At 46.6% G+C, this 16216-nt stretch overlaps 1 protein-coding gene across 1 annotated transcript in view; it reads right to left on the bottom strand.

Annotated features, from left to right (window-relative positions):
• LOC146645937 (nucleolar protein 4-like) overlaps nucleotides 1–15889 on the bottom strand; it is a 115262-nt gene extending 99373 nt beyond the window's left edge. The window contains exon 1 of the mRNA XM_085393716.1: nucleotides 15333–15889. Within this exon, the coding sequence (XP_085249842.1) occupies nucleotides 15333–15692 (360 nt within the window). The 5' untranslated portion in view covers nucleotides 15693–15889. The remainder of the gene's footprint in view (nucleotides 1–15332) is intronic.
• Nucleotides 15890–16216: the final 327 nt, after the last annotated feature.

Raw genomic sequence — 16216 nt, 5'->3', positions numbered from 1 at the left:
CCAAGAGCGCTGCTGCCCCAGTTCAATAAATGACCTTTCTGAGTATCACGGCGCTCTCAGAGTCACAAACCTGTTAAATAAGCATTACAGGTAGAAGAGGTTCAAACCTGTCTTTGACATGAATCTTCTATTTTGGATTCCATATCACTCAGCCAGATGCTGCTAATCAGTGCTCAGTAACATCCAATCAAAACCCTAGAATCTCACTGCACACCAAAATGAAGCTCCGCCTCCTCAGACGCTCTGTTAGTACAGTGACCTCACAGCCGCTGTGATATTGGTCACATGATGTCATTAAAAATGCTCCAGAAGACTCCAACAGCACAAACACGGTCCAGAGGTCCAGCTCAGGTGAAGCTAGCAGCTACATCCACCTGTCAGTCAAAGAGGCCACGCCCCTAATAATGAAAATAGGTGAGTTATAGAAGCATTGTGCCCATGTATGATCCACAGAGACCAATCAGTTTGTGTATACATGTTTATTTTAACATGGGAGTCTATGGGACTCACTACCGCCCCTGCTGGACATCAGAGGAACTGCAGGTTGGATGTTCTGACGCAGGGGTCACCAACACGGTGCCCGCAGGCACCAGGTCGCCCGCAAGGACCACATGAGTCGCCCGCGGGCCTGTTCTAAAAATAGCTCACCATAACAACTTACCAGTAAGCTGCATCTATTTTTATTTTTTCTTGCTATTTTTTTTAATCACAACTGCATTGGTGTTAATTTGTTAGAGATAATATATAAAAAAAATGTTTATTATTAAATATTAGATCATGATCTAATATTTAGTGCTAGCTGGTCTCCACGGAAACAGTTGCCGTGAAGACCAGCAAAGGCAAAGGTGAGGAGATGAGGAAAACATGGCGGAAAAAAGGAAGAAAACATCATTTTCACAGTGAATGGGAGGAAGAGTTCTTTTTTACCACTGTGAAAGATTCATGTGTGTGTCTCATTTGCGGGGCGACTGTGGCAACGGCAAAGTGGCACAATGTGGAGAGACATTTCCCAACGCGTCACACAAGCTACCATGCTAACTACCCAAAGGGCAGCACACTGCGAGTTAAAGGCAGGTTTGAGCAAACAGCAGTCTTTTTTCACAAGACCGGTGAAAAACTCCCCAAAAGCAACCGAAGCCTCATTTAGAGCTACACATTTCATGACTAAGAAAAAGAAGGCATTTTTAGACGGGAAGGTTTTCAAAGAAGCAATGATGATAATTGCAAAAGCTGTGCTTAACGACGAGAAGTATGGAAACGATGTAATCTCCACTCTCTCCGATGTCCAGCTGGGGGCAGCTACAATTGTTAGAAGAGTGTCGGCTATGTCCGGGAACTTGGCCGATCAGTTGGATCAGGATCTGGCAAAGTGCAGTTGCTTCTGCATCTGAGACTTTTGACCAAGTTGCAGAAAAGTACACTCAAGTCATAAACCGACTCGGTCGAGAGTTTGAGAACAGGTTTTGTGACCTTGATCAGCTTGAGCCATGTGTCTCATTTGTTTCCAATCCTTTCATGAATGTGGACACAACATGCATTGCTGAGCAACTAAGTTCAATGTTCAGCTTGGATGCTGGACAGGTGGAAATCGAAACTGGAACATTGCAAAATGACGTCCACCTCAAAGCCTGTCAGGGTGCACCAAACTTTTGGTGCCTTGTTGACACAGAAAAGTACAGTGGTGTGTGCACAGCAGCTGTGAAGGTTGCCAGCCTGTTTGGTTCAACCAATCAGCCTTTTCTGACATGAACTTCATCAAGAACAAACACAGAACACGCCTCTCTGATGCACATCTGCAAGACTCACTCAGAGCTGCAGTGTCAAGTTATACCCCAGATTACAACACACTGGTGAACAGCATGCAATGCCAGGTTTCCCACTAACAGACAAAGAAAGCCATATTAGATGTTCTCAGTGGCAACATTACAGTGTCATGTCAAAGTTGAATTTAATTATTGAAAAACAAATGTGTTTGTTAAGTGTAACATGTGACAATTTGCTTTAAAATGCTGCAGATTTGGTGAAAAGTTCTGTAAAATTTGAAAGTTGATTTTTGTATGTTACATACATACAAAAATCATGTATGTAACAGTGCATGATTGTTAAAATTTGTTAGTGGTAAGTGAAAATGTTGTAGAAGTGATCACTTCAAAATGTAAATACTTGCAGAGATATATAGAAATAAAGCGTTGCATATTGATATTTATGTTTCCTACTTGCATTCTTTATAATTATGGTGAAAAATATTTAACATAATTAGTGTTTTTACATAGATGAATATCATTAATTATTAATGATAACACATAATTAAGTTAAATTGAGGAAATTTGTTATTTGAGAAGTGTGTGTCAAACTGGTAGCCCTTCACATTAATCGGTACCCAAGAAGTAGCTCTCACTTTCAAACAGGTTGGTGACCTCTGCTCTGACGCATCAACATGTTTTGATTCCACTTTGAGGACTTGCTGACATTTACAGTGCACAACAAAAAGGACCGCATGTTTCCTGTCAGCCATTTTTAAACATCATTGTTACGGTTCAACACAATGACGACGCCGTCAGATCAACACGAGAGGAGAGGATTACTGTGACGATGATGAGCCAGAGAACGGTGATGCAGACACGAGCACGCAACAACACACTGCTGCTCTGAGGAGCACTGAGCTAATTATCCAGCAGCGCTGGCAGCAGGGCAGGGAAGGGGCACAGAGGAGGAGGAAGGAGGTGAGGAGGAGGCGAGCATGGGGGGCAGGCATCTGTGGGGAGGCTGAAAATGGAAGAGAAGGCATACTGGAGAGAGGTATGGTTTTTTTAAAGGGGGAGGTGGGAAGATGTGATAATGAGAAGGCCGCTGTCCCACAAGAACACCTCCCTCCTCCTCCTCCTCCTCCCGCCTGCTCTAAAGCAGGAAAACCTTCCAGAAAACAAAAGATTCTCCAACAGCTCCACCTGAACACGGAGGAGACATGAGTGCAAAGAAAAACCGATCCGTGGTTTAAACCAAAGCAGGAAGCATCAAAGCATCGAAGCATCGAAGCATCGAAGCATCGCGTTTCCTGCTAATAAACCCAGAACAATCCACTGTGCTGGGTTTGTTTCAGAACAGTTATAATCATGTTTAAGACAGTGTATATTCATCATATAACACTTTATAAAACAGCCGTGAACGAGGGCATAACTCCCCTGTAATTAAACAGGATGTCAGGTGTTTGATTTGAAATGACACTTGAATTAGAATTCAGCAACATCAGACTGCTGTTGAACAAAGGAAGGATGATTAATCTGCCCTTTGTACATCTTTGTATCATGTTCACTACGCTGCTGTGCACGATCGACGTTGTGTTCTACATCCTCTGCAGGTCTATAATGCTCCGTAACCAGCCTGTGAATATAGTCACTTTGTAACTTCACAGAAATATGCTGAAGTTTAGAGGCTGTATTATAACGAGTTAGCAGAAAAGAATAAGATAATGTGCTGCAGTGCGTACGGTATTGTTCGGCATGGGCACGGCGTAACGAGCAGCTGGTTTGCCATCCCAACGTGTTTCTGGATCCATGAACAGGCCGACTTCCTTCACTGTGACAGCGTGGGAAGAGAGTCCCAGCCATCCATTGGTCGCTCCATCTTTCACTCGTGTCAACAACAGCAGAAGGCAGAGCACAAAGCAGAGTCGCCGGTGTCACAGTAAAAGCTTCAGAGAGATCAGGGTACATGTTTTAGATTAGATCCTCCTTTGCAGGATGGCAGCGCTTTAAACATTAGCATAAGAGGAGACGCAGCCCGGATTCGATGGGCCTCGAAGGCTGAAGGAAACCCAGACGACGGGATGACCCGGGCGCCGCCTGCACCTGACCCACCGCCACGGTTCATGAGCAAACACGGCAGAGGGAGAGCCCGACACCCACAAACACACCGCTCACACCTATCAGAGCGCTGCACTCAGCCTTCACACATGAACAGGTGCTGCTGTGTAAGTGCAGACACGCACACGCACACACACACACACACGCACACACACGCACACACACACACACACACACACACGCACACACACACGCACACACACGCACACGCACGCACACGCACGCACACGCACACACGCACACGCACGCACACGCACACGCACGCACGCACACACACGCACGCGCACACACACACGCACACACCAGTGACGTACTGAAGGTGGGTTAGAAGCATTAACCTGTTATTTCATGTGTTCATACACACAGTGTGCGACCATATTCTGCAGCAGCTGTGCCACACAGCACAAACACACAGTAAACAGTTACAGTTTGCAGGCCGTGCAGCTTCTCTCTGCTGATTTTAATCAGTTTCCAACTCTTCAGTGAATCGACCATGACGACGCTCTGATACTGGTGATGAAATGAGCGACACCAGGAGCATGATGGGAAAACCACCTGACACGTGAGCGGTCACACTGAGCTGCCGTCCTGCTCCGAGGCAGAATCATCTCCACAAGCATGACGAAGACCGTCGGGCCAAACACGATCGTATCATCATCGTTCAATCATTGCTTCCACACAAAGACCCACACGTGATTTTAGTTTGTCTGACACATGACCACACCTGCATCCTCCTCGTGCAGTAATGGGCTTGTAGCTTCGGCGTGATGACGCACAGCAGCTCCACCCGTCGGTTAACACAGACTCAAACCAGCTGCATTTGCAAAGACTGGAACTGCGTTTAGAAGCGCAGCCCTCCTCGTTCACCGTGTTCACACGAACACGTGCGAGCTGACTCAAAGCAGACTTTACTGCAGTTAGTCTGGGAGCCGTCCAACCAGCTCACTCGGTTCTTTGACTGACGGCTCACATTAATGACGCCTGGTGGCTGCTGTTAATATGGCCGCCTGCCTTTCAGGTGGTGGTGGTGGTGGTGGTGGGTGGGGGGACAAGAGGGAGGAGAAGGTCAGCAGGAGGAGGAGGAATGGAGGTGGAAATTGAAGCCTTGCAGTCTAATTAAGACTGGTGTTAATTTCTTTTCACCATCGCCAAAGGAGACGTTCACCATAGCAACAGGAGAACAGGGAGGGGGAGGTGAGCCGAGCGTGCTCAGTGAAGGTAGCGGAGCGAGGATCCACGCGGAGGTTCTCAGCAGCTCTGCTCCTCTCTGAGGGAGCGCAGAACCTCAACGCTCGGACGCACACGGCAACGTCGCTCCTCCTGTGAAGACATCGCCCCGCTTCCAGGCCGAGCGCCTCCTCGCTCGATGGAGCCGTGGGCTTCCTGGCGCTCTGATCAGCTGTGTGCACACGCAGCACAATCTCAGTGTGAACGCTCGTCTCTGTCCACGGAGGACCGTCATCCTCCGCCCTCTCTCTGCTAGCCTTAGCCTGACCGCAGCTCTGCAGCTAACGACCACGATGCTCGTGGTTACCAGCTCTCGACTTCACGACCCTCCAAACGTTTCCATCCAGCCCCGCCCCGAGTTCTGTGTTTGTACTGATATATAAGGACTGATGTACGACGCTTCTAAGCATCACGTTACTCTGACCTTTGACCTCGCTCTTACATGTGCCTTTCTTTCACACATGAACCCAAAATGAGTATTAATGACTGAATCTAACGTTACTAACAGTGACGCAGGTTTCGTGTCATGTTTGAACAGAAGCTGCACTTTGCTCGGTTTACTGCAAACAAAGACGAAAGAAAACGCAACGACCGTAACAGCAGAGCGCCGCGCCGTGACGGCGAGCGGCTGCTTTGAGTTTGGCTGTGGGATCAGCTGAAGGCAGGAGGTGAGAGAACTGCATCGAATTCTTTCTTCAACGCTTAATTTCAGGCTCATTTTTCTCATATTAAACAAAGTGGAAGAAGAAAGTTTATTCTAGTTTTAATTGGTTGAAGGTGCACGGCAGGTGACCGCGCTCCTTATTTTAAACACAGCGAGCTGTATTTACCGAGAAATCTTTGAAGGCATGGCAACCAGCTAAATTCAGCCTCACCAATTAAGACTTTGAGCTCAATCTGTTGGAAGAAATCACGTTCTCTTTGTCTCACATCCAACCAATTAAAGTGTTTTAGTGTTTGGAAAGTTTGTTTCTTCTGCTTTATTTCACTTCAGGTGATAAAAGAAGAGACGCGCAGAGAGAGCAAAGATATTTGTGTCTTTGTGTGTTTAAAGTCTTTCATCTCTGACGTACTGATTCATGCAAGCTTTGGTTCAGCTTCAATAAAATCAAGAAACACCTGATGCCATCGATTTAACGAGATTCATCTGGTTTCTCATTAAGCTGTGAGAACGAACGTGACCCTGAAGGTCACCGGTGACTGTGAGGAGGTCAAAAACACACTAAATCCACTCATTTACATTCAATTCTTCCAAAGAGCCTAAAACGGATGTTTGTCTCCGTTTCCAGCAGAGCGCCTCCACCTGTACTCCAATCATGAGCCTGACAGCACACACACACGCACACACACACTTCTCGTCACAGCTTTAATGTGTGATGTTCCTCTGATGTTTCCTAACTCGGCGTGACTCATCAGCACAGGGACCCGTTCGAGACCAGTGATGTAAGCTCGCCGGACTCCGGCTGCTTCTCTGATTTATGGAAAACTTTTAAACAAGAACAGCAGGTCAGAGGCTGAGCGCCGTTTTCCCACCGTGAGCTCTTCATCTGTTCACAGAGTCGCCGCTTAAGCGTTCGTGCTCGAAACAGGCCGACGTCTGCTGCTCCAGCTGGAGACAGCCGACAGAGGGGGAAGTAGTCATCGCATGGGCCTGACACCAGAGCAAAGATAGCAGCTATCATTAGTCTACAAACCTCTCAGTGTTTCCTGGGGCCTCCGAGTGCTTCAGTACCACACAAACAGAGTTTACTGTGACCAGCAGCAAAAACACAAACAAGCTTCACTTCACTTTTTTTACATTATTACCCCCCAGCCAACCAACCAACGCCACCGTGGCCGGCTCATGGCATAGAGAAGTCGTCCCGCAGGTGCTCAGAAAACAGCCTGAAGCTGAACGTTGTTCAGATCTCCACACAGTGCAGCCAGGACAGCCCGACAACATCCAGAGCCTTCACCACGCCCCAGCGATGGGCGAGTCGCCCCCCTCGTCCCCAGACTCTGCTTCCATTACAGGAAGTGTGGAAGTGAAATCTGATGGCTGCATTCTCCATCGTGGAAACAAAGCCTGAAGTCACAGTGCTGATTATACTCACACGTGTATGCAGTCAGTGTGTTACCTCAATCAGACTCCTGCGTGATCCTCAGGGTGACTGTGTCCAACCAAAGACCCCAGCTGGGATAATCAAGCTCAAACTTCTCTGTTCAGCTCATTGAAACTTTTTTTCCTGCCAGCAGAAGCTGAAAGCTCAGAGTTTCAGCAGGGTGATAAAAACAGCTACTGTAGTGCTGGTTCTGCTCTGGAGACCCTCTGTGAGCTCGAGGGTCAGAACCTGCAGGTCCATGAGCCGTTACAGCGAGCAGGACCAGGATCGCCAGCCGAGGCTTCCGTGTCGCCATCACACCCCGTCAGCCTTTCACAGCTGGGGGGTAAAACCCGAGTAACAGAGGAGGAGGAAGAGGAAAGCAGGCGGAGGACCGACACATCGTGACATGGATCAGTTATGATGTGAAGCATTTCCGGGAGTATTCGTCCATCTGAGGCTCAGACTTTGCTGTGACAGGAAGCGCGTTTCCAAACGCCGTCGCAGCTGTCAGCAATAATTCGCTGCAACGTGAGAGCAGCAGCTGTGCTACAGTCAGTGTTTGACTCATTCACCTGTGTGTGACTCTGCACGCACACACACCACCTGTGAGTCGGTGTGTGTGATCAGCTGTTGATCCGCTCGGGTCATTCCCCGCTCAGCGTGACGCCGTCAGACAGGAAGCTGCTCATTCGAGGTGGCGGTGAGATCCTGTTTAGTGTTTGTCAGCTGGCTCAGCAGGTAGCAGACGACACAGAAACAGACGGTCAGCGCGAGGACAACACAAACAGAAACAAATATCACAGAGCGATCAGAGCAACAGCGGGACGCCGCTACTGGGCGTGAGCAAGGAGAGCAAAGCCTGTATATGAACGATGAACACAGCCTCACCGGCAGAGTCGTGGTCGTTACCATCGTATTCATTTGACACCCTGACCACGATAAAGTCACCTAAATCATCTTCATTCATCATTCTGAGGCTGAAGGTCAGCAGGTCGTCTTCACTATGATAATGTTAAAGAGGCGGACGGCGTGACATCAGTGACGCCAACTCCTCAGGAAGGAAAACTGCTATTGGCTGTCCCAAAAGTCGTTAGAAGTCACTAAATGACGTCAAAAAGTAACAGTACGAGAAGAACTGACCGTGTTACAGTCAGGACGGGAGCAGCGGCTTCGTGTAGGTGTGAACATCTCCTGCTCTGACAGCAGCTGGGGGCGACTGCTGCGTGAGGACGATCCGCCAAATATCAGCATACAGCACATTTCTTACAGCCGTACAGCAGGTGCCTGAGGTCATGTGATCAGAGCCTGCTTGGCGTGCAACACACGAGGCTGAAACCTAAAGGAGACTGAGCTTCTCCACGGGGTCTGTGGACCTAGGGCTGCTCGATTATGGCAAAAATGATAATCACGATTATTTTAACTGAAATTGAGATCTCGATTATTTGACGATATTTATTTAACCCTTTAAGACCTACTATAGGACCAAGTCCGCCAGAGCTTATATTATATGTTTACATGCTGTAGTGCCATTTGTGGGAGCATTTCAAGTTGCTACACATCAATACAACTGTTATAGCCCATATTTTAATAATATGTATGCATTAAGTCCATAGTAACTACATTAATTACAAAAAAGTGCAATAAACTACAAAAAAAATTTAAAATCGTTTTTGTTTTTTTACATATATTTCTACTTGGAGAAATTTAAGAGGCTTATCCCTCAAAACTTTAAATACAAAAAAGTTGCAAAAAATAGTTTCCCACCACAGGAAATTTATTTTGAGTGTCTTCATAGTTTTATTTTGGAGATGCAGCAATTTTTATATACTGCAGGAAAAACAAAAAACAATCCTATGATGCAAATTTGCAAAGAAAACAGCAGGTGCATCAAAATAAACTATTTTAAGCAGTGCAATTTGAGTTCTAAGCATCACAGAAACTATTCAGAAAAGTATAGAGTCAAACATGACTTATAAAAACACCAGTAAAGGCTTTTAAGGCCTACAAGTAAAAAACTACATTTCCCGCGTAAATGACATCACTTCCGGTTTTGGACAGGAAATGGCGGACATGCGATAGGTCGCGTTGACGTAGTCACTACATGGTCAAATTTAAAAGGGACATAAATACTAATTGTACTTTCTGTGGGGATCATCCAGAAACTGTGACACATCTTTTTTGGTACTGTTCTTCTACACAGAGATTCTGGAAGAATTTAGCAGCTTTGTTATTGTCCATATTTTAAGGGAGTTTTCTTCTGTTTCTTTAAGTTCCCCAAGAAGCATGAGAAATGTTTTTTTATGATAAATTCCTTAATACTTTTAGCTAAATTTTTTATCCATAAATGTAAGTTTACTAACAAAACACCATATTTCTGTCATTATTTTAAGGATGTGCAAATGTACATACAATCAATATCAGACGCCACCAACAGAAAGCCTCTCACAACAATATATGTATGTGAATTTTTGCGTGTATTCTTATAATTGTTACCTTTTTCTTTTACCCCTGGCTTTGTGTGTTCATGTTCTGTTGTTTTGTATACTTCATCTGTTCGTATGTTGTATACTCATTGTTTGTTAAATAAAGTTTTAAAAAAAAAGTTCGCATTGACGTCTTTTTCAATGTGGGAAGTGTTACGATCAGCTGATCGGATCGGCAAAGCGTGTTTCTGGAATGTTACGTTTTTGTTCCTGCAAGTGCTTTTTATGCAGTTTTTGCAAAGCTTTATGTGGAAGGAAACCGTGACCGAGGACAAGCTGATGGCATAAGATGTAAGTACAACTCCTCCGGTTTCATATGCAAAACAAATTATTGCGCTAGCTTACACGGTTCCGGGCCCTGTGCTTCGTACGTCGCTCACTACATCCAAGATCAAATGAAACATCCAAGACCAAACCATCACGCTAACCGTGAGCGCGCTAATCCGGTTCCCCGAACACACCTGCTGTTGACGATTAGTACAGCTGGACGCAGTAATGTGACATCACTGGGTGTCGTAAAAGGGGATACGCATCGATAGTAGAAACATTGATCGGCAACCCTCTGATTGGTCGGCGAAAATGTCGACGGAGCGCGCTCGGCTCGGTATTTTTCGGCAGCAGAGCAAGAACTCCTGAGTGAGGGATTTCAGGAGTTTCAGAGTTTAATCAGAACGCAAGGGAACACTGCAAAGGCTGCAAAAGCAAGGAGCGAGGGCTGGCAGGAAGTTGCTGACAAATTAAACTCGTAAGTAATTTAATAATAACAATAATAATGGAGTGGATTGATATAGCGCTTTTCAAGGCACCCAAAGCGCTTCACAATGCCACTATTCATTCACTCTCACATTCACACACTGGTGGAGGCAGCTACGGTTGTAGCCACAGCTGCCCTGGGGCAGACTGACAGAAGCGAGGCTGCCATATTGCGCCATCGGCCCCTCTGGCCAACACCAGTAGGCGGTAGGGTAGATTTATTATATTACACTATATTATCCAATATTATATTACATTATATTATATTGTTATATTATATCCTCTTTCACATTAGAGCCACAACAGGACCCACTAGAACATGGGAACAAGTAAAAGTGGAATATAAGAATATCCTACAGAATGGTAATATTTATCACTTATATTGCTTTTAGTCTCTTGGAAAGAGACCCTGAAATAATCTGTTTGTTTGTTCATAACAGCAACAAAGAAAAGGGCAGAGCAAAAAAAGACAGGTGGTGGTCCTGCACCCCCTCGTCAACAAGTTGGTTAAGTAAATAATACCCTCACGGGAAAATCGATATCTCTCAATGAGCACACTGTCGCGCTGAGCTAAAGGATCCTGTCTGTCCCGCAATATACGCTGAATCCTGAGGACTCTCCTTATCAATCTTGCTCCTTCCGCAATGGGTGGCTCGCGTAAACGGACAGGATATGACTGCGACAGACTTCCCAAATCCACCTTCGCTTTTATAGCCGTGGTCTCTCATCTTGATTACACGAAGTAATTTACAATTACTACTCTGAAATATGAATTACATCTGTAATAATCACATACATGTAATAGAATGTTAATAGTACATTTCCCTTTTTTAAGGAAATGACCTGTGTGAAATCAATAAATGGATCAGGTGCTGCATTATCTTCAGTTACATTGATGTTATTTATTTATGGTGAAACAGTGGTGGAATATCGCTGTTGCTTTCGTATGAATGATGCGGACATACCTGCGTGGCCGCGATCTAATCCTGTTTACATAAAGTAAACCTGCTCCCCAGCAGGTTTACGCTTACGGCTCTGTTGCTATGACAGCAAGTCCCGGATGGGCTTCGGGGAACCGAACGATCCAGGATCATGCGAAATCGTCAACAATCTAATCCAGCTAACTCACTTAGCGCGGTACGAAGAACAGGCCCCCGGTTCTACAGGGATTTAAAGGGTTAACAATAACAATGTATTGAATAATGACTTTAAAAAATAATATAAAATAGTGCAAATACTGATAACAGTGCAAATGTTTGCAATATAAGAAATCAATGAAAAATGTAAACATCTGTGTTTAGTGAGCTTTGCAGTGTTGCTCTGTGGTGCAGCTACACTGTAGCAAAGTTTACACACTGTGTCTACTTGATCCACGTCTGACTGAACCCATAATGTTTCCACACCACTGAAGTTTTTTTTACCTCCCTTTTCAACCAACAGCAGTCACTCTCCTCTCCAAATAACTTCTGCTCAGCTTTCCGAGCTTTCCGAGCTTCCCTCGGGTCCTCTTAATTGTTGTGACGCGTGTTCGAAATGCAGAGAGGTGTGCTCGATTTGCCACATGGAGCAGCGCAAGAGTAAAGCACGAGGGAGGGGCTACTAATCGGCTCAGTCATTTTTAATGATCGTTGAAAGCCCAGATCGTAATCGAGATTAAAATTCGATTAATTGAGCAGCCCTATGTGGACCTGTGGTCTTTCTGTTTGTAGCAGGAGGTTAGCTAACTGGTTTCCAATAACACGTCACGTTGTGACTGATCTCCAAAAACACTAAACCAGCTCCAACTGTGGACGCAAACGAGGGTGGAAAACTGAACAGCAGCAACGTTTGGAGGGTCAAACATGTGGATAGATGTGATTTCTAATTACCCATCCTGTCTTCCTTCTCTCACCCCAAGCTATCACAGCAGATGGCCCCGCCCCTCCCTGAGCCTGGTTCTGCCGGAGGTTTCTTCCTGTTAAAAGGGAGTTTTTCCTTCCCACTGTCGCCAAAGTGCTCATAAGGGGTCATATGATTGTTGGGTATTTCTCTGCATGTATTACTGTAGGATCTACAACTGCCTGTTGTTGTGATTTATAAATAAAACTGAGTTAAATTATTTGACAGAATTTTTCATCCGTCCGGTCTCACATGTACTGAGATAAACACACAAGATACGATTTTCCATTTTAAGAAGGCAAGAAGTTGGAGGGGTTGTTGGTGGACTTAGTTATCCACTCACACCAGAGACACACACTGAGTTTAGCATCACGTTAATTAAACTTTGAGATATCGACCCGGTCAGGGCTAACAATGAGCAAAGCCCCAAACAGGAAAGCTTCCCGGGTGGAGGTCTCTGACAGTTCCCCTCCTCGTCTTGTGTCACTGGTGGTAGCACCATACCTGGCCCCTGCAGAGGTTCCACAGGTAATCCAGCTCCTCCTGGATCAGTAAGGTTTGCTGTGTCTACTGTTTTACTTTAGTCCATGACGCGCTTACCTTCAGGGTCATACGTCACATGAAGACCAAAATAGTTCCAAAGGCCAGATCTGAATGAGGGTGGGGGAGGTTCAGTTTGCCATGTTGCAACGGGCTTAGCTTCTGTCTCGCTAGCTTGCGCTGCGCTCAGTGGATCTGCGTTTGACTACTCCGCCTAGGCTGCACTGTCGAGCGCAGATCCACTGAGCGCTCCACACAGACAGCATCGTCAGAAGGAAAGTTGATAAAATAAATTACAAATGTTGTATTGTTCGATACATATGCGTACCGAACCGAAAGCACTGTATCGAACGGTTCAATATCGATACGAGTATCGTTGCACTCCTACTTTTTACAGATGACAGCAGGTTCACCTGAGCACATGTGTGCTCTGGGGAGGCATACCCATGGAGGGACGCACAGACCTGTACAGGCTAGGCACCAGCACCCTGACTGGCCTCAGGCATCAGGATGAAATGCTTGGAGGTTGTCACACCGCGACAGGTTCCTCCTGCTGCACGACGATGCCCACGAACAGAGCTGACACTGCAGTAACATCAATGATGCCACAGCGTCACAAAGTGTGAAAAATAAATCGAAATCAAGTTTGGAATGAAAACTTTACTATGTCGCTAAAGAGTTTCTATTGAATATCAATAAATTATTATTAGATAAACTGTGCTTTTACTCCTGGATGATCCCAAAAAATACATCTGATATCAGCCCAGAGTCACTGACACATCAGAAGATCCACGGCGACGTTGTAGCATCGGGACAAAGAGCGGGAACGATGAGGGCGGAGCGTCAGGAGGGAGACCTTCCACAGTCTTCCACAGATAGTCGTTATATCAGGCTGCCCGTGGTTTCAGTGAGGATTGATCTGTGCATCACTGTAGGGTCTACCTTACAATATAAGGCAACGGTTGTTGTGATTGAATTGAAGTGCTTACTGTTACTCCACGTGACAAACAAAGATCTATTCAGGCTTTTGTGGATTAAACCCACTTAAATAAAATACAGATTACATATTTTCCATCACGTTCCCGGAGAAAGCCCAAAGCTCGCTGGTGGGCACCGGGATGTTTTATATGCAGCATGTGTTTTTTAAAAACCACGAAACGTCATAAACGTGTGAAGATGAGCTCATTAATCTTCCCACAGGATGTCCACGCGGGTGCAACGCTTGACTTCAGGGTTTGATTTTCAGCGTCAGTGACTGAGAGAGCTGCAGCTGAGCGGACGTGCCCGTTATCCACCTCACCTGAGCTTAGACCGAGCCGCCGCTCAGAAAAACATGGACTGTGTTAAATTAGCAGGTGATGGCAGGGAGGTTCAGGGCTTTAAATGAATCCTTCTCTCCTGCAGTGTCTTCTCAATCGTGAACTTTGAATTATTGTGGAAATTAGCTCAACAAAAAGAAAAACTTGAGAAGATATCCATGGATTTGAAATCTTATTTATGTTTCAAACAGTCGAAAACGTCATAAAACGACCCGTCAGTCAGTTATGTTTGTTACAGTCGATGCAGCGACTGTTTGTAGCTTTGTTAAAGTGTCAGAATCATTTTAACCTGTCAGTAAAAGCATCCACATGTTCAGAGTTCAGGAGTGGAATCATTATGGGGTGTAATGTAAACACTAGCAGTGAAACAGGTTTAGAAAATGATCCAGTTCAAAGGTAGCAGACGTTTCCACTCCACGGCTCTGTGCACCTGCTCAGGTGTTTGTTGTGAAGAGAAGTGATTATATTATATTACAGCGTTTTAGCCTATTTCAGCTTCATTAGGCACACGCACACACACACACACACACACACAGAAAAGGCCTCAATCATCTGAACATCCAATCAGGAGACTAATGAGATTAATCTGACTAATGAACGCCTCGCGGGCACGTTCACCAGCATCAGCATAATCATCAGTGTGACGTCCAGATAAATTCAAACTTTTCACATTTAGAGCACAAATCAGGTTTAAAGACAAACATTTACACTGTGAACAGGAAACGTGAGGTTTGTATGTGGACATAAAAAGATGCGCAGGATTCATTATAAAGAGAAATCACAAACAGCATCGTGTGCTGGCGTGACTGCTGTGTGCACCTCCTCAAACATCATCATCATCACCTCCTCTCACCTTTACTATTGTGTTTTTTTAATAAAAACACATCTACCCCTGAATATGTCCTGTATAAATAAAGTTTCGGTAGTTTGAATAGTTCTGCTGGTTTTACTTTGAAACGGAGCTCAGGTGGAACAGGTGGCACTGAGCCAGGTGAAGTGCAGCTTCACTCTCACTTCCTGATTCACACACACACACACACACTGCTCGTGCCTATGGTACGACAACTTTTCTCCGTGCCCCTGGTACACTGCGCAGAAAAACCTTGCCCCACACACACACACACACACACACACACACACACACACACACACACAGCTGTGGGAGAAAGAGGAACCGTCACTAACCGTCGCCGCCTTGATGGGCACGTAGAGCACCGGGCCGCCCGCGGAGCCGCCCTTGGCGTCGGGCAGCGTCCTGACCTGGAAGCCTTTGGATTTGACCCAGAACTTGAACTTGGCGTTGATGTGATTTCCGCTCTTCTCGTGCAGGAACAGCGCGTGGCTGTTCTCCTCGTCCCCCTGCAGCAGCGTCTGCAGGATCTTGTTGTACTTGCGGCGGGTCACGGTCTTCGTCTTACCGGAGTCTCCGTACGTGCGCAGGCACCAGTCCTGGAACTCCTCCGCGGGAGCCCCAGGGGCCCGGGCCCGCTGTAGGGCGGGGGCCGTCACCGTGTCCCCCGCGCTCCCGGCTGTCCTGGTTGCCATGATAACCGGTTGGGACGGGAGGGAGAGCCGCTCCGCTCTGCCGTGCGCGAATCCGCTCACCGTCCGGGTCTGATGGATCCACCGGACACGCGGCGGCTCCCTGCCTCCGCGCCGGGGGGAGAAACGAGTCCGGACCCAATGAGATCAAACACTGCCGACACTGGGCAGCTGACAACGGGCAGAGCCGCTAACCGTGTCCGACAGGAGAGCACGCCTCCTCCGTTTTTAAATTGCCGTCTGAAAAAAAGCCTCCCCTCTCCCTCTCCTGCTCCTCCTCCTCCTATGTTGCTGCAGAAAGACGAGTGAGCGCCTCTGGGATGTCCAGGAGAGGAGACGGAGCTCCTGCTCCGGTGTGGGGGGGCGGGGGTGACCCGCGCGCTCCTCAGACACACCTGTTACAGCGCGGAGCAGTCGGTCACCTCCTCCTGCTCCTCCTGCTGTGAGCTCCGCTGTCGGTCAGGAGGCTGCGAGCTTTCGGCTGTTCATCACCGTCGATGTGGACCTCCTCCTGCGGGCTGATGGAG

Source organism: Rhamphochromis longiceps, linkage group LG20 (assembly GCF_057381845.1).
Source record: "Rhamphochromis longiceps isolate RC_006_pf linkage group LG20, R_longiceps_female_GT1.1, whole genome shotgun sequence".
Classification (NCBI taxonomy): Eukaryota; Metazoa; Chordata; class Actinopteri; order Cichliformes; family Cichlidae; genus Rhamphochromis; species Rhamphochromis longiceps.
This window is presented reverse-complemented; position numbering and strand designations above follow the sequence as displayed.